General features: G+C 37.8%; 1 protein-coding gene across 4 annotated transcripts in view; it reads right to left on the reverse strand.

Moving 5' to 3' along the window:
- Nucleotides 1–400: 400 nt before the first annotated feature.
- Nucleotides 401–24,782, reverse strand: part of fgd1 (FYVE, RhoGEF and PH domain containing 1) — a 62,577-nt gene continuing 38,195 nt past the window's right edge. For 2 of the 4 annotated variants that reach the window (XM_067414377.1, XM_067414379.1), the window contains exons 2-17: nucleotides 21,759–21,917; nucleotides 20,785–20,971; nucleotides 19,458–20,145; nucleotides 18,217–18,455; nucleotides 15,227–15,383; nucleotides 12,793–12,931; nucleotides 12,524–12,582; nucleotides 11,152–11,298; nucleotides 9,302–9,394; nucleotides 9,132–9,211; nucleotides 8,915–8,945; nucleotides 8,695–8,796; nucleotides 7,383–7,511; nucleotides 7,142–7,300; nucleotides 6,178–6,324; nucleotides 401–5,192 (exon numbers count right to left, since the gene is read on the reverse strand). In XM_067414377.1, coding sequence (XP_067270478.1) covers nucleotides 4,923–5,192; nucleotides 6,178–6,324; nucleotides 7,142–7,300; nucleotides 7,383–7,511; nucleotides 8,695–8,796; nucleotides 8,915–8,945; nucleotides 9,132–9,211; nucleotides 9,302–9,394; nucleotides 11,152–11,298; nucleotides 12,524–12,582; nucleotides 12,793–12,931; nucleotides 15,227–15,383; nucleotides 18,217–18,455; nucleotides 19,458–20,145; nucleotides 20,785–20,971; nucleotides 21,759–21,917 — 2,786 coding nt within the window. In that variant the 3' untranslated portion in view covers nucleotides 401–4,922. Of the gene's footprint in view, nucleotides 5,193–6,177; nucleotides 6,325–7,141; nucleotides 7,301–7,382; nucleotides 7,512–8,694; nucleotides 8,797–8,914; nucleotides 8,946–9,131; nucleotides 9,212–9,301; nucleotides 9,395–11,151; nucleotides 11,299–12,523; nucleotides 12,583–12,792; nucleotides 12,932–15,226; nucleotides 15,384–18,216; nucleotides 18,456–19,457; nucleotides 20,146–20,784; nucleotides 20,972–21,758; nucleotides 21,972–24,782 lie in introns of all 4 variants that reach the window. The other 2 variants (XM_067414375.1, XM_067414378.1) reach the window with 1 other exon arrangement.

The raw sequence follows: 24,782 nt of genomic DNA on the forward strand, positions 1-24,782 counted from the left end.
ATAATGTGTGATTTCATTAACCACATAATAATAATAATAATAATAATAATAATAATAAATTTTATTTATAATGCACTTTATATTAAAATAAATCTCAAAGTGCTAAATGGTATAATAGAATCGCAAAATGTATTAAGCCTAAATGAAAGGATGCATAGGTATGTTTTTGAGGCATTCCACTAATAGGGTACACTTTTTGAAAGCCTTAAAGTCACACATCACATTTGTGAGATCTATTAGATATGACTGATAAACTTTTATATAGCTAGCTAGGTGAAAGTACAAATGGTTATTATCTAGGCTATTGAAGGAAAGTGCCTTTTACACACATACATTGTAAGATATTAAAATCTACAAACTATAATAACACACATTTGGATTAAAACCAATAAATGTGACGTCTGTTCTTTTATTACTTTATTTCATAAACATTTTCATGATCTTGCACAGATTTCATTGGGATATTAACATACAATGGTACCCAGTGGCCTGCCACTAATTGAATCAACAATAATAATAATAATAGTACTTGAAATAACAGCAATACCCATATGTGTACAATAAACCATGTTTCATGAGGGAACACAATAGCATGTATACTTGTGCCATATAGTGTGATGGTTTGGCTAATAGGCTTGACAATAAAACATATCAAAGCTTATGATGCAGCCATTTCTTGGTTGTCTGAGAACGTGTTTCTGAGCAAAATAACACGGTTTACTGTCCTTGAGAAGATCAGCTATAGGGCCGGCTATCTGGCAATGTTTTACATATCCCTCTCTGCTGATTTGTTGCAGACGTGCATCACATGATGAGGCAGCAAAAAAAACGGGTCAGGAGGCGCTCATTTCAATACCCCAGGTTTGGCATGCTGTGATGATGCCATACAGCAGAAGAGAGGGAATGCTGGATCATCACTAGGCAGGTAATCATTAACGTCTATGAGCAAACCAAGGATCCATGCCTCAACATTTCTCTCTTTAGCTTCCATTGTACATGTCCATATAAAAGAAACCTGCTCGTCCAAAGGCCGGTTTACAATAAATAGGTTTTAAAAGTTTGGCGTGTAACAAAGTAATCATCCTCATGGCAAAATGGATTTTGGTGCAATAGGACTGTTATAAAAATGAACAATATTAGAACAATCAAGTGAAAAATCCAGGTGTAGGAATAGATTACATTATCGTCATCAGATTTATGGAGTCTATTTATGAAGTCTTTTGGTATGCAGATTTAAGCATATACAATACTAACATTTAATTCTCCCAAAATAATGTTTCTCCCAAATGGTGGGATTTTGCCACACAGAATAATCCTTCAAGTACCATTATGCAACTCCTCCATATTAAACACTAGAAACTCTGATTATATAGCCTGTTCATTCATGTACACTGAATTCCTGATCTCATCATGTCATTTATTTATAAACACAAAGCTGTTCCCTTGATCAAACAATAAAATAGCACCTCTATTTCTGTATACGAGACTTAATGTCAGATCAAAGAGATTGTTCTGATAACTCTGTTTAAAAATGCACAATTGTTCACTACAGTGTATTTCACCTCCATCTTTTTTGAATTATGCAGTAAAACTATTTTTGTTTGAGATTACAGAGAATTATATCTGTATTCTATATTATATCCCTTCAAAATACAGTTTAGAAATCATTTTAGTGGACTACGGAACTGAGAATAGAAATGACTGCGATTTAAAAAAATCTAATATTAGTGTGGACTAAAACATAGCACACACAGGAAAAAAAACCTTTTATTCTCCCAAATGTTAATGTGTAGTGTTTTTCCTTTGTATTTTGGTAGTGTTCATCTTTTGGTTGAGTTATATGACCCTCACTACAATTATTTCAAGGAGTAAAAAAGACAATAAATATTGGTATAAAAAGAAAAGTAAAAAAAAATAAAAAAAAAACGTGACGACAACAACAAAAAAAAAACATTTTCTGCAGTATACTTTGGCAAAAAGCAATTGTGAAAAACAATGTGTAGATAAGCACAGGGTTGCGAAATATCAGTAAGGCAGGATATCAAGAACAATAATACTGAGGAAGTTGAGATGTGTGTGTAATAATCGTAAGTGACGGGCAGGCTCAACTGAGGATCTAGGAATGACCAGTACAAGTCGTAAACATATGGAAGTAAACACACGCAGCCCTGTCCCGAAGCCATCAGCGCTCCCAAACCGTGCACTGGCATCAACAGTCCTTTCTTGTACCTCGAGGAAGGAAACAGCTGACAGGCTGGTGGACTGGGAAAACACACCGACTGGTTCACCTTCACTTTTAATCGAGCGATGTCTTTGACAACAAAGAGCAAGATTAAAGCAATATCAAACACAAAGAGTTAAAGCAGTTCTCAATGAGTCATCAGGCGTTCACATTGGCAAATACATTTTGGAAACTGGATTCAAAAGAGGAAAAGAAACTGAAGCTCTTTCTAAAACACGGAATATCTACCTCTGGAATAAGTGGTGAAATGAGAGAACTTATCCTAAGCTTTTCTTGACCTGGGATTTACCACAGAGCTCAGAAGTCCATTTAAAACCGCACAAAACGAAGATCAAACACCAAAGCTCTCGACAATACCTAACCCACAAAACTGGGCTCAGAGGAATAAGTTATATTTACAAATGAGTTCGTCCTTTAATCTTTTGCATTTTTTTTTATACACAAATACAACATGGTTGAAAACGGTTGATATCCTCATCAAAACTTTTACCTTGTTTTAATTTATATATATTCTATATTTATCAAAAGCCCCTCTAAATAAGGCAGGGATACCATTGAGTTTTCAATGATAAAAACTAGCCCGATACATACATACCCTCATGACCTAAAATCTTATCAAACCTCTGCATTCATAAAATCACTCATGCACACTCAAACAACAGGATACAACCTCTGTTATCCTGTAGGGAGAGCCCTGTCCATTCCTTTTACACACGTTTTCCTTCTCAGAATCATTTTTTTCCGCACAGTTTGAGCAAAAGGGACAGTCTTAGATGTGAATCTCACAAAAACATGTCCAAATCACATTTCACCCCCAAAATAAATACATTTTATTTTGTTAAAATAAAAACAAGCTTATTTTTAGGACCATTAAGATTGTGACATATTATTTTCATTATAATTCCCATCATTCTCAACTCGCATAAATTACAGACAGTACAACATATAATACTACAGTATAAATAATTTACTATTTAAATATATAATTTATTTTATTTCACATCACAGTAATGAGATTTTTAATATTAATGTCACAATGCAACAAAAAATCTTAATGGTCATTAAAACAAGCTTAATTTACTTTATGCAAAATAAAATTTCTTTTGATTTTGGGCTGACATGTTCTTGACAGGTTTCCTGACATTCACTCCGAGCATTATGATGAGCGCCCACTAGGTGGCAGAGTAAATTTGGTGGTGTTCTCTGAGCTTAGGGACCATGGAGTCAACAGGAAGCACATATTTCTGTTGTTTTCGAGTGGTTAAAACCTGCTTAATAAATATTCCTGCTATGTTCCAGCAGTTCAATTCCTGATTACCACACTGTTTCTGAGATAAACACAGGCTTGCATAGCTAAACAAAATTTCATGTGTCTAATCCTGTCTCAATTCACTGCTGACCGCAATAGCCAATGTTTAATATGTAATCGAAATGTGAAATCCAGGATTTGATCGTCTTCCCAAGCGGATTATTGCCATAGATATTGGCCGGATAGTCCACTGACTTTTGCTTATTTAAAATCAACCAAATCGGTCATTCCATCCTGCTTCTGGTTATGTAAACTAGGGTATTTTACTGTAGACTCTCTGTGTCACCCAAACTTTTCACAAAACCAGGCAAAACATTCATGTGCAGCCACCTTGCCATACTAAAAACTGTCTCACTTCGTTAAACCAAGCGGGATCCATATCGAGTTAGGGTGTGTTCACACTTGTAGTTCGGTTCTCTTGGTTCATTTGGTGCGGACCAAAAAAGAAAATAATACATTTGGACCTGATTCTCTTACCATTCATACTCTCATTTTTTAACAACGAACCTAAAGGGAAAAAAAAGGCTTTTATGATGTATATTTTGCTTTGGACTAAATGGCTTATTGTATGTGCGTACATATGATTGGTATTTTTACCAGCTGAGAACTCACAAAAGCTTTATAAAATGCGTAAAAGAGTCAAAACAGCACCAGGAATTCCTTCGTTACATACACAAACAAAGATCTGCTGAAACGAAACAACGTTTCTGACACCTGTATCAAACCGTAACACACCATAGCCATTTTAGGTTCGCATCTTGTGACATCATGTCCTGTTTTTGGTTTCATTTAGATGTTTTTGGTCCGTCTGGGTTTCATATTTCAGTCAAACCGCACCAGTGTTAGTTTGGAAGCGGACCGAGACCCATCTTTTCAGTGGTCTCGGTCCGCTTGTTTGTTGTGCACCAAGTTTCGTGTTCACACTTATTCAAATGAACCGCACTAACAAAGCAATCGGACCAGAGTTCGTTTTAAACGAACCAAACCTGCCAAGTGTGAACACACCCATAGAAGCATCAGTTGAGAAACCACTTCACAACACCTCGAGATTTGGCAGAAACAGTCGATTCGACAAAGAAACTGCTAGCGACCGAAAGAGTTGAATGTAATCACATGTCTTCTGTTAAGTCACCTTTAAAGTGTGCACACTTTAGTCGGATTGTTCCAAACACTGGTCACTCACACAAGATGAGCAATACACAGAGAAACGTACCTGTAGATATTTCATGCAACTTACAACTGACAATTAATACAGATGTGTGTAAGAGAGAAGGTATATGTGTGTGTGTGTGTTTTGTCTATTTTATCCTGTCGCTGTGGTCACATTTGTACAGTTTGTGTGTGCAAAATGATATCATATTTTTCAGCCAATCATGTGCTTTCTCCTGTAGGTGCTGGCTCCTCCCCTTCTTCCTCAAGGGCTTCAGAAATTGGACCATTTGACTGCAACTCCTCACCCCTGCCGGCTCTTGACAAAACCTCCATCCAACGTCGCTGCAGTTCCTCACAGTCGGCACTGAAGTAAACGGTCAAGTGACTCTGGCTCATTTTGAAGGCGAAGCGACGTTCTAGACGGTCGCTCGATTCAGGTAGTGACACCTCGAATCCGATGAGGGGAATACTGCGCTGAGCTTTGACATCCTGTGCGTACATAGAGAGAGAGAAAAAAGAAGAAAAGATCAATACTTCCCTAGTAAACCATTAACTGATCACTGTGAACCGCATTAGTCATGAATGGACACTAAGGCCTTGTTTACCTGGTGTTAACATCTGTCTAGAGATAGTAATGTGCACGTGTGAACAAAGTTCATGCTGACATCAAGCAAATTCTGTGATGTTCAAAAGTTTAGGTTTGGTAAGATTCTTTATGTTTCTGAAAGAAGTCTCTTCTGCTCACAAAAGGCTGCATTTATTTAATCAAAAATACAGTAAAACAGTCATAAAATATTCTTATAATCTAAAATAGCTATTTGAATATATTTTAAAATGTAATTTATTCCTAAGATCAAATCTTAATTTTCAGCATCATTACTGCAGTCTTCGGTGTCACATGATCCTTCAGAAATCATTCTGATGTGACGATTTGCTGCTCAAGAAACATATATTATTTATTTTTATTTTTATTTTTGTGGAAACAGTGAAACATTTTTCAGGATTCTTTGATGAATAGAAAGCTGATGAAAAGAACAGTATTTATTTGAAATAGAAATCGTTTGTAACATTATCAATGTCTTTGTCACTTTTGATCAATTGAAGGAATTCCTTGCTGAAAAAAAATATAAATATCTTTTTTTAATTTTTTTAAATCTGACCCAAACATTTTAAATGGTAGTGTATATATTTAGGCTTTTCCAATCTTTTTGATCATACAAGTCATTTCTTTTAAATCAGCAAAGAACAGACAATAGTTATATACAGAATATTTGGCAGTGGGTAGGAAGTCTTTTGCTTCTGTCCAGGACACATCAGGCAAACCTGAATCCCCATAAAGTTGATGAATACCAGGTGTACATGCAGTCATGGCGGTTTCATTTCTTCTCAAAAATGTAGAAACCACATCCGTACTTTACAGAAACACACATTTACATAATGGTGTAAACCTGTGGATTAGTTACTGCAGCCTTACCTGTGGAGCACCATAGATATACAGCACCAGTGGTTCATTTTCAGGGATGACGAACCAGGCCTTCTGCCATCCACGGCCACTTCCCTTCTCCATATGATGCAGGAAACTACACAGCACACTGTTCTCAGCTGCCACTGAGGCTTGTTTCTGCATGAGGGGAAGAAACAGATACAGTTCCGGACATTTCTACTTTTCACATTTTTGCATACTGAATTATGATTGGTATTCTCATTCTTGCATCTATTTAGCCATATTGCTGCCTTTAGACTGCAAAGATGTGTCACATTAAGTGTTGATTCCCTACAGTTGCATGCATGCCTATAACCTACACTACCGGTCATAAAAATAATTAAGATTTGTAAATGTTTTAAAAAGAAGTCTCTTAAAGGGAAAGTTCACCCAAAAATGAAACTTAGCCCATGATTTACTCACCCTCAAGTCATCCTAGGTGTATATGACATTCTTATTTTACACAAATAAAATTTGAGTTATATTAAAAATGTCCTGGCTCTTCCAAGCTTTATATTGGCAGGGATTGTTGTTCTGTCCATAAAAATGCATCTGTCCGTCAAATAATGTGCTCCACACAGCTCTGGGAGGTTAATAAAGGCCTTCTGAAGCAAATCGTTGCGTTTGTGTAAGAAATTATCCATTTTAAACTTTTTTTAAAGTTCCGGCCGATCATCATCCGTGGAAAAGTGTTGAAAGTGCCTTGTCGAAGTTCAAGATGCATACGTGACGTTTGACTAGCGTTACTGGTCACGTAAGCCTTTGAACTGCAGAGGCACTTTCAACACTTTTCCATAAACCGAATACGGAAGGCGATCGGCCGAAGCGTTACTTTATAAAGTTTTAAATATGGAAATCATTGTTTACATTTGTTTTACATGTATTTTATACTTATGTTCATTAACATGCATTGTCCCTATCAAATTGACAAACACATTTACACCGTGACCCCTACCTCTAGAATGGAGCGACGTCTCTGTGTGCTGTTGCTCAGACTGGCAGGAGAGGGCGGCACTCCCACTAGCGTGGTGTAGCAGTCTATACACACACGGTTGGCTCGGTTGTTATCGTACAACAGACGGGCGCGGAACTCCGAACACTTTCCACACACCACCTGAAATCAAGGCCGACGTCAGCCTACTCCATCAGCATCAGGAGCATGTCGAGTTACAGAGTTATGGTGTCGTGCAACTTACGTGTCCGCAGGCTTTGCAGTGATGCCGTCTTTTGGTAATAGAGTTAAAAGGCTCCTGACACTTCATGCACAGTGTGACCTCTTTCTCCCGGATCGGAGTGGGTGCTCGCTTTCCAAGCTCTGTGCAATTCTAAAAAACAAAGAACGGTCAGAGAATACTGCAGTGGCCACATAAAGTATTCACAGACCTAACCCACACCTAAATGTCACTGCATTAGAGCAAGTGTCTTCTTTAATGGTGTTTGCTTTGATGTTTTGCCACTTGATTTGATATTTTGCTAACTAATGAAATGGCATTCATGCATATTTAAGTGTGGCTTTCTGGGGACACTGTATAATGCATTCATTCACATAGATCTGGGACTTCAGATGCCACATATACAGCAAATCCTTTGTGAGGGATCACCTTCCTAAAATATAAATGCACATGTTCATGTATAATACCCATTTATACTGTGGAACATATTATAAATATGTGTGAACTATTATCTGGGAAGATTTTATTATATAACAGTATATATGGTAATAGTATAAAGGGTAACACTTTAGTTTAGGGTCCAATTCTCACTATTAATTTGCACTATTAATTTGCTGCTTATTAGCATAAAGATATTAGCTGTTTATTAGCACTTATAAAGCACATATTAGTGCATTATTCTGCATGACCATATTCTACATCCTTCAATCCTACCCAATACCTGAATTTAAAAATCTCACTAAATATTAATAAGCAGTAATTAGGACTTTATTGAGGCAAAAGCCATAACTAATAGTTAGTTAATCTTGTATAAAGTATAGTATTATACTTGCTATAAAGTTGATATCTTTTGTATATTTTCTGACAATAGCATACAAATATTTGATTAATCTTATGATTTACAACCAGTGTTTAGAAATGTGTTATAGAATGTATTACATTTTAAAATAGTTGTATTTTATTTTAGCACCCCCCAAAATATATAGAACAATATACATTATAAAATATTTAATAATATTATTCATATAATATTATAGTATTTATTAATATTTTAAAGTAACTTTGAGTTTACAGTTTTAGTGATTTTGTTATGCGCTTTTGTTGTCACATGTGTGTATGAAGTACTACAGTTTCTAAAACTTCAACAACAAAAAAACAGACAAAAAATTATTGTTCATTGAAATTAAGCTGAAGTAAAGTATGAATATTGGATGTAAAACTTAACCTAAATTATATTTACTTTATATCAGCTTAACTTCAATTAACAATATTTTTTTGTGGTCATTTTAGCTTTAATAAGCAAATCAAATTTACAAGTGATAAAATAAAAACTAACTGGAGAGTTGGGAGGCGTGAAGTCCTCCTCCCGAAACGAGCAGTTGAGCATACGGAAGGTCTCAAGCGTTTGTTCATGTCTCTGTATAGTGGCCTGGATTGCCTGTGAGAAAGTGAAAAAGAAAGAAAAGATGGAAAAAATGAGAAAAATGTAAGCGGGAGAGTTATGGTCAAGAGACATGAGAGCCTGCGATGTGATATGCAGGAGGAGAAAATGTTACCTGAATCCAATCTCTCTTCTCTTCTTCCGTCCTGGTGAAAAAGAAAAAGACAAACTTTAAAATGCCAAAAGCCGCACATATTTCTCTTGTTTTTCAATGACTGATTTGCTTTTCTTGGGTATTTTCTCCTAATGCCCATAAGCTCGGACAACATTTCTGTGGTTGTCAATCAACCTCAGATGTTTTAAGCAGACAAAGCACATTCCCTAAGCCGTACCTTGCTTGCAGTTCTAGCGAACGTTGTTTTCCGGATACCAGAAAGGTTCGCGGTACGTTCATGCTGCTGGTCTCCTTCAGCTGTAAAACAATGCAGAGTGAATCGACCGTTTGAAAACAGCAGATTTATTTTGAATATGACGCTGTAAACAAGATAAAAACATGTCGAACCTCCATGCCGTCTACATCAATCCGCGCTCTCACTCCGAATTTCTGTCCTATCAGCCTCAGTTTAGGGACGCAGTACAACAACCGGTCATTGAACTTCAGAGAGAGGAGAACAAAGTCAAACATGCATGATTTACCAACACACATTAAAGGGTTAGTTCACCCAAAAAAGAAAATCATTTCATTTATCACTCACCCTCATGTCGTTTCATTTATCTTCTTAACACAAACATTTTTTTAATCAAATATGAGAGCTTTCTGTCTCTCCATTGACAACTGACGCTTCAAAAGTTCATAAAGAGGTCATAAAACGAATCCACATTAATTGAGTGGTTTAGTCAAAAAAAAAAATCTGAGACACGATCACTTTATGATGAATATATGCAGTACGTTTGAGCTTCAGCGAGAACCAATGAGGTTCATTTTCGTGTTACACAGCACGTTTGAGCTTCTGCGAGAACCAATGAGCTTCATTCTCGTGTTACGCAGCACGTTTGAGCTTCAGCAAGAACCAATGAGGTTCATTCTCGTGTTACGCAGCACGTTTGAGCTTCTGCGAGAACCAATGAGCTTCATTCTCGTGTTACGCAGCACGTTTGAGCTTCAGCAAGAACCAATGAGGTTCATTCTCGTGTCACGCAGCACGTTTGAGCTTCAGCAAGAACCAATGAGGTTCATTCTCGTGTTACGCAGCACGTTTGAGCTTCAGCAAGAACCAATGAGGTTCATTCTCGTGTCACGCAGCACGTTTGAGCTTCAGCAAGAACCAATGAGGTTCATTCTCGTGTTACGCAGCACGTTTGAGCTTCTGCGAGAACCAATGAGGTTCATTCTCGTGTCACGCAGCACGTTTGAGCTTCAGCAAGAACCAATGAGGTTCATTCTCGTGTTACGCAGCACGTTTGAGCTTCTGCGAGAACCAATGAGGTTCATTCTCGTGTTACGCAGCACGTTTGAGCTTCTGCAAGAACCAATGAGGTTCATTCTCGTGTCACGCAGCACGTTTGAGCTTCAGCAAGAACCAATGAGGTTCATTCTCGTGTTACGCAGCACGTTTGAGCTTCAGCAAGAACCAATGAGGTTCATTCTCGTGTCACGCAGCACGTTTGAGCTTCAGCAAGAACCAATGAGGTTCATTCTCGTGTTACGCAGCACGTTTGAGCTTCTGCGAGAACCAATGAGGTTCATTCTCGTGTCACGCAGCACGTTTGAGCTTCAGCAAGAACCAATGAGGTTCATTCTCGTGTTACGCAGCACGTTTGAGCTTCAGCAAGAACCAATGAGGTTCATTCTCGTGTTACGCAGCACGTTTGAGCTTCTGCGAGAACCAATGAGGTTCATTCTCGTGTTACGCAGCACGTTTGAGCTTCTGCGAGAACCAATGAGGTTCATTCTCGTGTTACGCAGCACGTTTGAGCTTCTGCGAGAACCAATGAGGTTCATTCTTGTGTTACGCAGCACATTTGAGCTTCAGCAAAAGGTCTGTTCTCACGTGTCAAGCAGGTCAAGTTGAGCTTCTGTTTATGTTCTCTGATCAATGTTGAAATGTGCATAAAATACTAAATTCAGTCTGTTCATCACATAAAGCGATCCAGTCTCTTCAGAAAATTTGGACTAAACCACTCAATACATGTGAATTATTTTTTTACAATCTCTTTGTGAATTTGAGCGTCAAAGTGGTACTTGTGTAGCTGTCAATGGAGAGACAGATTCATTAAAAATATCTTCATTTTTATCCGAAGATGAATGAAAGTCTTGCGGGTTCGGAACGATATGAGGGTGAGTAAATGATAACCCTCTAAAAGGACTAAAGAAATACAACTAGTGAAACACTTTTGGCATGTCTGACTCACCAGAATGAGGTATCTATCCTGCGATGTCCCATTTTTAGCTGACAGTTTCAGGATGTGCCCCTCTTTAATGAGCTCATTAGTCGGGTTAACAATGTCCTCTTCTCCACCGAGCAACTCGTATACCTTCAACAGCTTTCTCATGCGCTCCTGAGAGACAAAACATTTAAATGTTTGTAGAGACATTTCTTATTTACTCATTCATTTTCAGCAAGCATCCAAACTAGAGAGTTTCAAGCTGATCCAATGATATTAAGTCAAATTTGACAGTAGCTATGCTTCCATCCAAAGCTTCAAATTTAACCTGTGCACAAAATTGAAAGATCGCTTTGTGAAAAAAGCACCATTTCCATCCCATGTGATTCAAGAGGATCAAATCAGCACTTCCTGGAAAATAAAAAATTTAAGTTGCTGCTATCGGGGAAGAATATGCAGCTCTTTTTATATATATTATAAATGACTTGCGTCTCAGAGCATGCAGACGAAACACAATAAACACTGGCTGTGTCCAAGATCACCTCCTATACTATACCCTTAAATAGGGCACGTTTTAATTGATTATTAAATTTGAATAGTTTAATTAAGGTTTTAGTTTCCATGACAGAGTTCAAGATAAGTTGTTTAATCTTACTACTGGAGCTGCCAGTTTAACAGAAAGCACAAACTATGCAAATGCAGCAGCCCTTCCGACGCATTGTCCGAATTCACTCACTTGTTTTCATTCACTCCTTCATGTGGACTATATTAGTGGAGTAATGTAGGGAAAGTGAATGAGGGTATAGGGATTTCGAACACAGTCGGTGTCATGTTATCTTGCGTTTGTATGCCTGGTGTTTGGGAACTTTGATGACAGACTTCGGCTCAGGCATTTCAGAATGACCAAACCAACATTTGAGATGGCATGCAATGAAACTGGTCCGCTGGTTAGTCTACTTATCCAATCACATTCTCTATTCTCTGTTGAGGTCACGTTGCAGTTGCACGAGTCTTTTGTTGCACATTGGGGGATATATTCTGTGTGTTTTCATTGTAGTTTATATATTATTGAATAAAACAATTCTTGAGTGAATATGTTTTTTAATGGACATTTTTAGAATTTATTCCCAAAATTTGCATAAAAATAGGTGGATGGAGACATGGCTATTGTTTGTTTGGGTCAGTTCCACGGGGAGGGAGGCATCTCATGTCTCAAAATGAAGAAAATAAATACATAGGCAATTAACAGCTACAAATGAGAGACTTTCAAAACAGACTACACATTAAAGAGGCAACCATGCTTAATTACAAAGGGATGTTAAGTGGCAGTGTTGGTTTTCAGCCCAGATGGAGTGTGGCGTTGATCTGTGGTGCCGTGGTTCATCTGAAATCCACTCACCATTTTCCTGATGGCAGCGTTTGAATGTTCTGCCGCTGTGGCGATCAGCTCCAGAGATTCTGCAAAGAATAAAGGATAAAGTTCTTGATATTCACAAGGTGTAATTTTTCCTTTTTGCCTTTTATCTTGGCCTGTTAACCTTGCATGAATCTTTTCACAGAAATATTTCCAGGCACATGCACGAATAGTTGAAATGAAACAGAAAGTGGGCCGCTGTGGTCAGTGGAGGAGATAAGGCCCATTTCAGCTTTCCGCCGCTCTGCACTCACTCTGAGCGTCTTTGAAGTCGTCCGCGTCCTCTGGCAGGCGGTGCAGATAGTCTTTGAGCAGGAGCTCGTAACGAGGGATCCTCTGCACAGGCTCCAACATGTGGTGCTGTAGGGTAAGATTCCCACACATCTCCTCTTTCTGCAATACACACCCAAAATAATATGATGACTAAAAAGAAAACACACACAGATCCATTCCCATAAACGAATGTGGAAAATTTGCAAAGACAGAGACCTTAAAGAGAAAATTAAATCAAGACCGACTTTATATATATATATATATATACTTAAAATATAAAATAAAAAAAACTTGTTTTCATTAACTTTTATTCAAATATACAAATATATATATTAAAAACAATGTATTACACATATAACTAAAGTATATATTATTAAAGTATTATATTAATACACACACACACACACACACACACACACACACACACACACACACACACACACACACACACACACACACACACACACACACACACACACACTCACACACATATATATATTGTATATCATATTTTAAAATACACTTAAATATAAGAAAGTAAAATGCTTGTTTTCATTCTTATTTATATATATATATATATATATATATATATATATATATATAATCTGTTAAAATATATTATTAAAATATTATTATATATTATATTTTAATATATAATTTTTTCTTTATTTATTAAAATATGAATGTGTATAGCATGTTACTATGTGGTTACTAGACTGTAATATTGATTTTCTCAATGTTTACTACTTAAAGGGATAGTTCACTTTAAAATGAAAATTCTGTCATCCTTTACTTACCCTCAAGTTGTTTCAAACCTGTATGAATTTCTTTCTTCAGCTGAACACAAGGGCAGATATTTTAAAGAATGACAGTAACCAAACAGTTAACTGGACCCATTGACTTACATAGTAGGAAAAAAAAATACTATGGAAGTCAATGGCTCCAGTTACTGTTTGGTTACTGACATTCTTCAAAATATCTTCCCTTGTGTTCAGCTGAAGAAATAAACTAATACAGGTTTGAAGCAAATTGAGGGTGAGTAAAGGTTGACAAAGTTTTCATTTTAAAGTGAACTATCCCTTTAAAATTAGAGGTTTGCTCAAATTCCTGAGCAATAATTTTACTTTTCACAATGCAAGTCACCGCCTAGATTATTTCCCAATAAGTATTTAGTTTCACTCTGAAATTTTTAAATATATGAATCATATTGCACAAGTTAAATGTATTGAATGAATCAGTTTCATGATGTCTTTAACAATAAGGCAAACTCCCAAAGCATTGCCAAGCACAAACAAGATAATTCACTGGTAGCGTAACCCTTGCGTGATGGGGCCCATGACATGCCTGATCTCCTTACAGCAGTCCTGTGATCTCAGGCACTGGGCCTTGCACACCCTTGATATTCTTCACACAGTGGCAACCAGAGACGTTTGAAGTGCAGCACCAGGCCTGATTGGGGCGCCATTAGTATTCAACATAGCCTACAACTCCCCAAAAACACTCCCGCACCCACAGCGATTCACGCTTTCATCTGACGCGCTCAATCACCGCTGAGCCCTGGGAGCGCTCTCGTTATTTTTAACACGAACGCTCTTGTCTCAGACTGTGAAGGTGGATTTGGTGGAGTGCACCTGGCGTATGAGATTACTGTATGACTAACACACAGTACACACAGAACATCTCTGTTCATTCAGTCGATGGGTGTGAATTATGCAGGGTTGCGTGCAATTAACACTCATTATAACATTGAGGGGGTTTTCACACATTCCAGCCGAGAGTGTGATCCTCGACAGTACACACCACATCTGACTGTTAATCGCAAACCAGCTCTGCCTTGACATTCACAATTTGAATTGTTAAGAGAACTTTTATTGTAAGTCCTAGACGTTTCACACGTCTACACTTGCAATCTATTCAGACATTAGCGCTCTAAACTCTACAGTAGTATCATTTTAGATACTCTACTGAAAATCCATTACAGAAATAGTTCACCCAAGAATGAAAATGTACTCATCATTTTCTTACCCTCATGTTGTTTCAAACGCAAAAGCCATTGACTTCCATAGTAAGAAAAAAATACTACGGCAGTCAATATTGTCAATATAAAAATTATAATATCAAAATATCGTCTTTTGTGTTCAAGAAAAGAGAGATACTCATACAGATATTACACATCAAATATTTATGCCTGATTTGAATGTTCTATTTCAAACATTTGTTCAATATCACTATTGAAAACGCCTTGTGTGTGACCAATCATGGAAGCACCAATTACTTCACATATGTCAGTTGACAGACCAATCACTACAGTGATGTGGGAGTCCCGGCTCCCTAATATATATTGCGGCTTTTTCTTATTACAGAACATTGCATCCATAGCTTAGCATAAAGCATTTATAGCATCCACTCTGGTACCTGGATGTTGTGAATGATGCCTTTGAACTGAGAGGAGCGCTGCATCCACGTGTTCACTAGCTCCATGGCCCTGTCAAAGTTTTTCACATACTCGCCGTACATCTTCAGGAAAGGCGCCAGTTTCTGCAGGATGTCCCCGATGCGGGGGTTCAGATCCCTGAGGGGACAGGGGCAAAGTTTACTTTGTGGAAGCACAAATGTGGCTTCTATTTGATTAAATTCTCAAAACTTTTCTAGTTAAGTCCAAATTAAAAATGTCTCTAAAATCTGATTGCACGAGCCACTGTAATTACCAATAAACCATGTAAAATAGTCAACAGATCAGTTTAATACTCTATTAATGTTCCAGGTTTAAATATTATCCTATAATTAGGCTAATCAAAAATAATACTTGCCAGATGATTTTTCCTGGGGTTATTATTAATATAAATAAGGATTTATTGAGCATTAACATATTTTTATCGACTAGCTCCTTATAACCTCATACATGCAGTATAGTCATAAAGCAAATACATACGACAGGGCTCCAGACTGCCACCAAATGGTTAGATTTTGCTACCAAAATTTGAGTGTACAACTGAATTTTACATCCAGTTGCACATGAGCGACCAGTATATTTGGCCGTGTTTATTCAATAGATCACTCCAATTACATGCTCTCTAGAATGCCTTATTTGCTGACATGACACACATGAGATCTTTATCTTAATTTTTTTGTTTTTTGTTTTACAGTTTTTATAGAAGTACATTACTCAAACGTAATGAAATCACACAAAACCAGTACTTATACTCTGTACAGTAATCATTTAGCCCTTTAGCCTGCATTATTACGCTGTTTTTATTACAATGGTAAAGTGTAAATTTCTTTCTTTGCTGCAAATATGCCAAATTACATGAGCCAAGCTCTACCTGTTCGCTATCAGTATCGTTCAACAACTGGTTCGTTATGTTAACTTCACGAACGACATCTACCAGTTCATTCAATTAGTTCATGAACTAGATCTCTCGTTCAGTCTCAAAAGTATCTCGGTCTCTCTCTCTCTCTCTTTATATATATACAGTGCCTTGCGAAAGTATTCGGCCCCCTTGAAGTTTTGCAACCTTTTGCCACATTTCAGGCTTCAAACATAAAGATATAAAAGTGTAATTTTTTGTGAAGAATCAACAACAAGTGGGACACAATCATGAAGTGGAATGAAATTTATTGGATATTTCAAACTTTTTTAACAAATCAAAAACTGAAAAATTGGGCGTGCAAAATTATTCAGCCCCTTTACTTTCAGTGCAGCAAACTCTCTCCAGAAGTTCAGTGAGGATCTCTGAATGATCCAATGTTGACCTGAATGACTAATGATCATAAACAGAATCCACCTGTGTGTAATCAAGTCTCCGTATAAATGCACCTGCACTGTGATAGTCTCAGAGGTCCGTTTAAAGCGCAGAGAGCATCATGAAGAACAAGGAACCCACCAGGCAGGTCCGAGATACTGTTGTGGAGAAGTTTAAAGCCGGATTTGGATACAAAAAGATTTCCCAAGCTTTAAACATCCCAAGGAACACTGTGCAAGCGATAATATTGAAATGGAAGGAGTATCAGACCACTGAAAATCTACCCAGACATGGCCGTCTCTCTAAACTTTCAGCTCATACAAGGAGAAGACTGATCAGAGATGCAGCCAAGAGGCCCATGATCACTCTGGATGAACTGCAGAGATCTACAGCTGAGGTGGGAGACTCTGTCCATAGGACAACAATCAGTCGTATACTGCAAAAAATCTGGCCTTTATGGAAGAGTGGCAAGAAGAAAGCCATTTCTTAATGATACCCATCAAAAGTGTCGTTTAAAGTTTGCCACAAGCCACCTGGGAGACACACCAAACATGTGGAAGAAGGTGCTCTGGTCAGATGAAACCAACATTGAACTTTTTGGCAAGAATGGAAAACGTTATATTTGGCGTAAAAGCAACACAGCTCATCACCCTGAACACACCATCCCCACTGTCAAACATAGTGGTGGCAGGCAGCATCATGGTTTGGGCCTGCTTTTCTTCAGCAGGGACAGGGAAGATGGTTAAAATTGATGGGAAGATGGATGGAGTCTGCAAAAGACCTGAGACTGGGACGGAGATTTGTCTTCCAACAAGACAATGATCCAAAACATAGAGCAAAATCTACAGTGGAATGGTTCAAAAATAAACATATCCAGGTGTTAGAATGGCCAAGTCAAAGTCCAGACCTGAATCCAATCGAGAATCTGTGGAAAGAACTGAAAACTGCTGTTCACAAACGCTCTCCATCCAACCTCACTGAGCTGTTCTGCATGGAGGAATGGGCAAAAAATTCAGTCTCTCGATGTGTAAAACTGATAGAGACATACCCCAAGCATCTTACAGCTGTAATCGCAGCAAAAGGTGGCGCTATAAAGTATTAATTTAAGGGGGCCGAATAATTTTGCACGCCCAATTTTTCAGTTTTCGATTTGTTAAAAAAGTTTGAAATATCCAATAAATTTTGTTCCACTTCATGATTGTGTCCCACTTGTCGTTGATTCTTCACAAAAAATTACAGTTTCATATCTTTATGTTTGAAGCCTGAAATGTGGCAAAAGGTTCCAAAGTTCAAGGGGGCCGGATACTTTCACAAGGCACTGTATATATAAAATAAAAATCTCAACTGCTTGATTATTTATTTTGTCACTAAATGTAATATTATTGCCTAGCTCTTTATATAAAGTTGTATGTGCAGCTTTATCGGCATACATAAGGTATACTCATGTAGGGCGGTAATATAATTGCTTGTATCATATCAAAATATAACTGCATTATATCTCAGCTCTAATCTGCTAAATGCAACTATAAGGCATTAAGATATTATTCTATAAAGCTGCTTTGAAACAATGTGTATATAAATACATTTGTCTTGACTTGACAGCAAACATTAGCACTTAGCCATAGTCAAATCACTCTCACAGGCCATTTCCATCTTCCTCACCATTCCTCCATGCGTTTCTCCAGCGCGGGCAGCAGGAACTGCTGGTGGAAGCAGTAGATGGAGCAGATGTTGGAGAAGATGCCCATGACCATCTCACAGGGGAAGGAGCTGCGAGCTCGGGCTTCCTCCATCAGCTGGGCACAGAACACCTGGTCCAGGAGGTGCAGTCTGGACACGTAGGCCTTCTCCGTGTGCAGCAGCTCATTAGCAATGTTAAACACCCGCTGCTGGACTGACAGCTGTAAAACGAGAACATGTTGGCTGAATAATGACAGTTTGAACACACCTGTGACAACAAGTTGAACTAAAGAGTGTAGTTTTAGGATTTACACCCAGAAATGTATATTATTTCATCATTTTCTCACCCTCATGTTGTTCCAAACCTGAGTTTGAGTTTCTTTCACAAAACAAAAAAGAAGATATTTTGAAGAATATTGCTAACCAAACAGTTGATAGACCCTATTGACTTCCAGAGTATTTTTTTTCCCTATTAATGACAACATTTTGGTTTAGCTATCCCTTTAACTGTAAGAACTTTAAAATTCAGTTTGTGTGTATATATATATATATATATATATATATATATATATATATATATATATATATATATATATATATATATATATACACTAAGCTAAGCTGCATTTATTTGATACAGTAATACATGTAAATGTATAAAATGTAATTGATTTCTGTGATCAAAGCTGAATTTTCAGCATCATTACTCCAGTCTTCAGTGTCACATGATCCTACAGAAATCATTCTGATTTGCTGCTCAATAATTTTTTATTATGATTATCGTGTGGAAAATATTTTGTGGATATTGTGATACAATTTCCCTAGTATTTTTTAATAAATAAAAGTTCAAGAGAACAGCATTTATTTGAAATACAATTATATACTACAATATATATATATATATATGTCAGTTTTCAATATAATGCATCCTTGCTGAATAAAAGTATAATCTTTTTTATTTTATTTTATTATAAGATATAAATAAAACTATTTATTATATCATATAATTCTTGCACCAAATTTATGAATGCCTTAGAATTAATTAAGCTGCTTATGTATGCTGCATATACGTGTTTATGTAAATTTTATGTAAACTATATGCAAATGAGTCTTTGGCAAAACAGAGGTAAATCAATCCAAGACACATTTTTAATAATTTTCGCACCTTATGAATTAATTAATTGATGGTAGGCATGGTCTCTGTAGAACACACTTCTACTCACCTCAGTGGAGTCTTGTCGTTCAGCTTTAGGTAGAGGTTGTAGTGCCATTGGGTTCATCTCACTCTCGTCCCCGCTGCCCTCTTCCATATCACTGTCTCCCTCCGAGTCTCTGCCACCCTCCACCCCGCTGGCCCCATCTCCTCCGGGCCCCTCGGCATAGCCGCAAGGAAGCCCGGGCCCTGGGCTGCACGGGCAAATCTCCCTCTCATGACCGACCCGATCCTCATCCCCAACAAAGCAGAGCTCCTCACTGTGTGAGGGCGAGCTGATACTGTCAATACCGCTGTCTCTATTGGCCAGCTTCCCATCCATCTGTGACGGTGGGAGGGACAAGCGTTCCGAGGGGATTTCTGATTGGTTGGCTGTGAGATCCCTCATCTCCATGTTGTCCAACAGTTTATCAGAGGCACCGTAGCCTGATTCCATAGAGAGACGCTTTTCGGAGCATGATGCCCCAAGTTCACTGTCATCCTCCTCGGTTTCGTCCACCTCTTCTTCCTCCTCCTTTTCTTCTTTCTCGACCTCCTGCTCAGCCAGCGGCGCCTCCAGTGGTTCCTGAAGGGACGTGCAGGGAAGGATGAACTCCGAGGATGGAGGGCTAATGGACCCAGGAGCGGCTTGCTGTTCTGGGACCCTTGGGGTACACATCACTCCCCCGGTGATATCTGGCACCACGATGATCTGCTCCCTGGAAAAAGACACATAAAAAAGTTTTTGTTAAATATGGCAAGAGTTCTAAAAATATACACACTACCAGTCAAAAGTTTGGACACACTTTCCCATTCTCTTTGATATCACATAAAACACATCACATAGTGAGCACTACATAAAAAATAAACTAACATTTTCTTTGAGTATTTTGTCTTGTTTTTTAAAAAAAAAAATGTTTTACTTGAGAAGCCAAATTGCATAAGATATTAAGAATTGTTGTCGGTGAACATATCTTGAATCAATCATATTGGTAAGTTAAATTAAATAATAACTAAAGTAAATAAATAATAAACTAAATTCAATAATATTCATGCTTCAAAATAAGAACCTATAGCTATATTCTCTGAAAAATGATTAATATCCAATGCAGTTCTGCTCCTCAAGTTAATCTTGTTCAATATTTTTACTGAAAAACAAGACAAAAATACTGTTTAAGAAAATATTTGTTTTGCAGTGAGAAGAAATATTTAAGTTCTTGTTTACCTGTGATCAACAAACGGAGATATCATTACTCAAGAGCACCGAATCAAATCTGACTGTATTTATGAATAATAAAATCTACCAAAATCTAAAAACTGGCTTCAGCTGCAACCGCTTGACTGTTGTGTTCTCTCACCTCTCAAACTTCTCAATGAGCGAGAGGACACAAGTGGGGGAGGAGCTTCCCTCTGCTCTCGGTAAGGTGGCGCGTGATTGGCGAGGGTCAGCAGGGAGAGGGCGAGAGGGCGGTGGAGGGAGGGGCTTGTCCGGGGGGCGTGGCCGTCGAACGCTCTGCTGCTGTAGATGAGGGGGTTTCGGGGGCACTGAACGAGACAAAATCAATACAGAAATCAATACAGTGAGACAGTACGATCACATGACTGCACCACAGACACAGATATTAAATTAGAACAACAGGGTGGAATAACTAGTACCGTTCCTAGATTGCATCATAATTGTATATCACACTATACCATAAAGACTTGCATTATTGCAAAAACACCTCTTTTGAACCATTTATTTATCAAAGAATCCTGAAAAAATGTATCACGGTTTTCACAAAAATATAAAGCAGCAAAACAGGGACAGGTCAAAGTGTCTGAATAATTTTGGCCCATCACTTACATAAATTAACTATAGTGTCCTGCACACACTAGTAAAAAATTATACCTGGTGTTTGAATCATTTTTGGTTTGACTGTAAGCATAAAAGTTGTCATTTTGTCCTTTTTAGACCCCGATGACCCTTGTTTACTGTATGTTTGAACTGTATAGAAATAAGCTAGGTGTTCTTCAAAATGTATTACTCTGTATTAAAAATGTGTTATATGTCCCTGCGGAAAAATCCAGCATTGCTAGTCACCAGCATAAAGGGACTTGTTTTGCATGCTGGGACTAGAGTAGTGGAAGTGCTGGTTGACCAGCTACACCAGTTCAGTTTTGCTTGAGAACAGCATGATCAACCAGCTCTTACCAGCATAAACCAGCCTGGACCAACGTGGAATTCATGCTGGTTTACACTGGAGTTTTCAGCAGGGGTGTCATGAGGGTGAGTAAATGATGGCAGGAGTTATTTTGGGCTGAACTATCCCTTTTAAAGTACAGAACATACCTTGAGGCTTTGGCCCAGGTAAAGGTGGGCGTGTCTTAGGGGGTGGAGGCGGGACATCCTGAGGGCCGTTCTCACTTGTGCCATTGCAGTGCTGTGGTTCCAGGGGTCCGGGGTCAGAGCAGAGGTGCTGTGGGGTCTCGTGGGCTCCGAGGCAGGGGCCTGGCTCAAGGGACAGACTCTTGGTTAGGAGCCGCGGACTGGATGTGGACAGGCCTGACAGAAAGAGAGAGTGCAGACTCGCTTTGATTCTGAGAATCTGAATAAAGGGGATAAACCATGCCTAATGTTTTTTACCAGTTTCAACTAATAACTGAAGTTAAGGACTTGTTATTGGATTCCTTTGAGTAGGTTTTGGCCAAAATGAGTCTTGTTCTCAGATTAGTTTGAGTAAAAATGCACCACTCTCTCTTTCATAGGCAGAGCTTTGTGATATAAAAGCAGTGTTTGTAGACAACAGAGTTCTCATCAGGGTTGAAAATGGAAATAATATAGGCTTTGGTATGTAAATAAAACAACAGTTACTTGTAAATGACATGAGTAATTCAAATCAAAGACCAAAATAGTCTATCTGTCCCGAATCATGCATCTCCTAACAATATTTACCCTCACAACTTTCTAGGATGATTTTTTTGTTTTTTCCCCCCAGAAACCTGTGAAAAAAAGCCAGCAAAATATTGAGAGGAACATATCATAATGTTTTTTATGATCAGTTTTACAGAGAGACAGACTGATTCCTATTATTTGCCATAGTGATCTGTATTGTTTATCACTAATATGTGGCAAGCAGTTGCGTTCAAAAGTTTGAGCTTGATGCGTTTTTCTGCATCATTACTCCAGTCTTCACTATCACATGATCCTTCAGAAATCATTCTAATATGATGATTCAATGCTCAAGAAATATTTTGTATTATACTCAGTTTTAAACAAATAAACAGAAATAAACCGTTGTGCAGCTTATTATTTGCAGGATTCTTAGATGAATAGAAAGTTCAATAATAGCATTTATTTGAAATAGAAATCTTTTGCAACATTATTAATGTATTTCATGTCACTTAACATCCTATGCATATTGCAGTCTTGCTGAATAAAAGTATTAATAATAAAAATAAAAATAAAACAGAACTGGTTAGTGGTTCCTCATGTCTTAAGGCTCATCATTGCTAGTATGATCATCTCAGACAGCAAACGCTTTAGGAACCAACAAGAGAGAAGAAAACAAGACAGGCAAATTCAATTCAGCCTAATTTAATGGAGCCGGCTGGGCGTAATGGATTTACAGTTGGGCTGAGTGATGTGTCTGAATGCCAGAAAGCATAAATGTACAACACATTTTCACACAAATCACCTTTGGTTCAATAAACTGTGAGTCCAGATCCTGTGATAAGTCCAAGTAAATACTCCACATCAATCTTAGGCTTAAATTACACACTGATCTGTGCTGACAATGTGAACATGACATCAAACTGTGTAAAAAGACTTCTGGGTAAGCAGTTGAGCGCTCTTGCCCTTGTTGGGCCATCGTGTGTTAAGTAGGTCAGTGTGTTAAAGTGCCAGTCTCGACTGTGTATATTTGCCTGTTCAGCTCAATCAGCGAGATGGACACAACAAAATTCAAACCCAAAACATGTTCAAATGAGGCACGCGCAAATACAATATGAACATAAAAGTGGGCTTTGATATTAAAATGAGTGTGGACAGGAAAAAATCTAGTTGGAATTTCATAAAGTGGCACGGACGGGTCAGATGTTAGGCAGACCCGCCGTCTAGATGACGTTTCCATTTTTAAAAAAAGCTTGTCTGTCCCCCTACAAAGAGCTAATTGCTTCCATATGGTGACACTCATACCAGCTAGTGCAAGCAGGGGGCTGAAATGACTTCCACATGCTCCAGCAAAATTACTTAAAGGTGAAGAAAGGCTAGCGAAGGAGAAACCAGTTATCCTAGCCACAAATTTGGATTCGCAGCGCATGTTGTTTTTCCCATGTGCTCTGGAACAGTCCTGTATGAGAAAGGGATGTGTGCTTTGACCTACAAGCCTATATGAGTCGGGACGGATTAATTATGTATCAAAAGAACAGGCCCGTTCAAAATACGTCAACTTGAAGGGCAGATAAGGACAATATCTGCCTTTGGAATATACATATATATATATATTGACTATATGCTATGGTTACTAAAGTGTTCTTTTAAGTATAATTGAGTGATTTTACATATTTTATTTATATTTTCAATTAGTTTTGATTTAGCATGTTTTTGTCATTTTTATTAGATGAAAAAAATCAAAATAGTTACTCATATATCAGTTTTATATCAAAATGTCTTTTTATTTCACTTTTAGTTATTTTAGTTCATTAAGCCAAACCAAAGACTTTAGATATATAAAGATGGGGCACCGTGCACTCATATTACTATCAATGACAAAAAGTGCAACACACAATATGGTGAAATAAGTCTAAATAAAAGAGCCAATCGACAATTGATAAAGTCATTGCATCACTACAGTTGCCTTTAGAAGCTACGGTTGTTATAGAAACAGTGTTCTGAAATGTGTGGTTATGATTGCACCAGATTTCATTGGTGGTTTCAGATATTAATTTTAATTCTGAGCTTGGTGAACAGCTTTGGAGAATTTGATGTTTCCCCATTCAAAGCGATGCGAGCTGTACTAGCATGACTGAAATAGCTGCCCTAGAGGTGTTTCAAAGATGGCCGCCGAGTGAAATTACTTGCCTGTCCCTCACTTACTAACTGAAAATGAGAAATGTTGCTGACATGCAACTAACAGACATAAAATCGTTTTTCATATTTCATTTTATATCAGTTAAAATGTATTTTAAGTAATTAAAATGATAATGAAACTGGTTGAATGTTTATATCATTGCAAAAATGTAAACCATATATATAATTATATGCTAATTAAATTAAAGGCTCAGAGAGCTCTCGGACTTTATCAAAAATATCTTCCTTTGTGTTCTGAAGATTAACGAAGGTCTTGCAGGTTTGCTAAGATATGTGGGTGAGGAA

This window comes from Pseudorasbora parva, chromosome 13 (genome assembly GCF_024679245.1).
Source record: "Pseudorasbora parva isolate DD20220531a chromosome 13, ASM2467924v1, whole genome shotgun sequence".
NCBI classification, from domain to species: domain Eukaryota; kingdom Metazoa; phylum Chordata; class Actinopteri; order Cypriniformes; family Gobionidae; genus Pseudorasbora; species Pseudorasbora parva.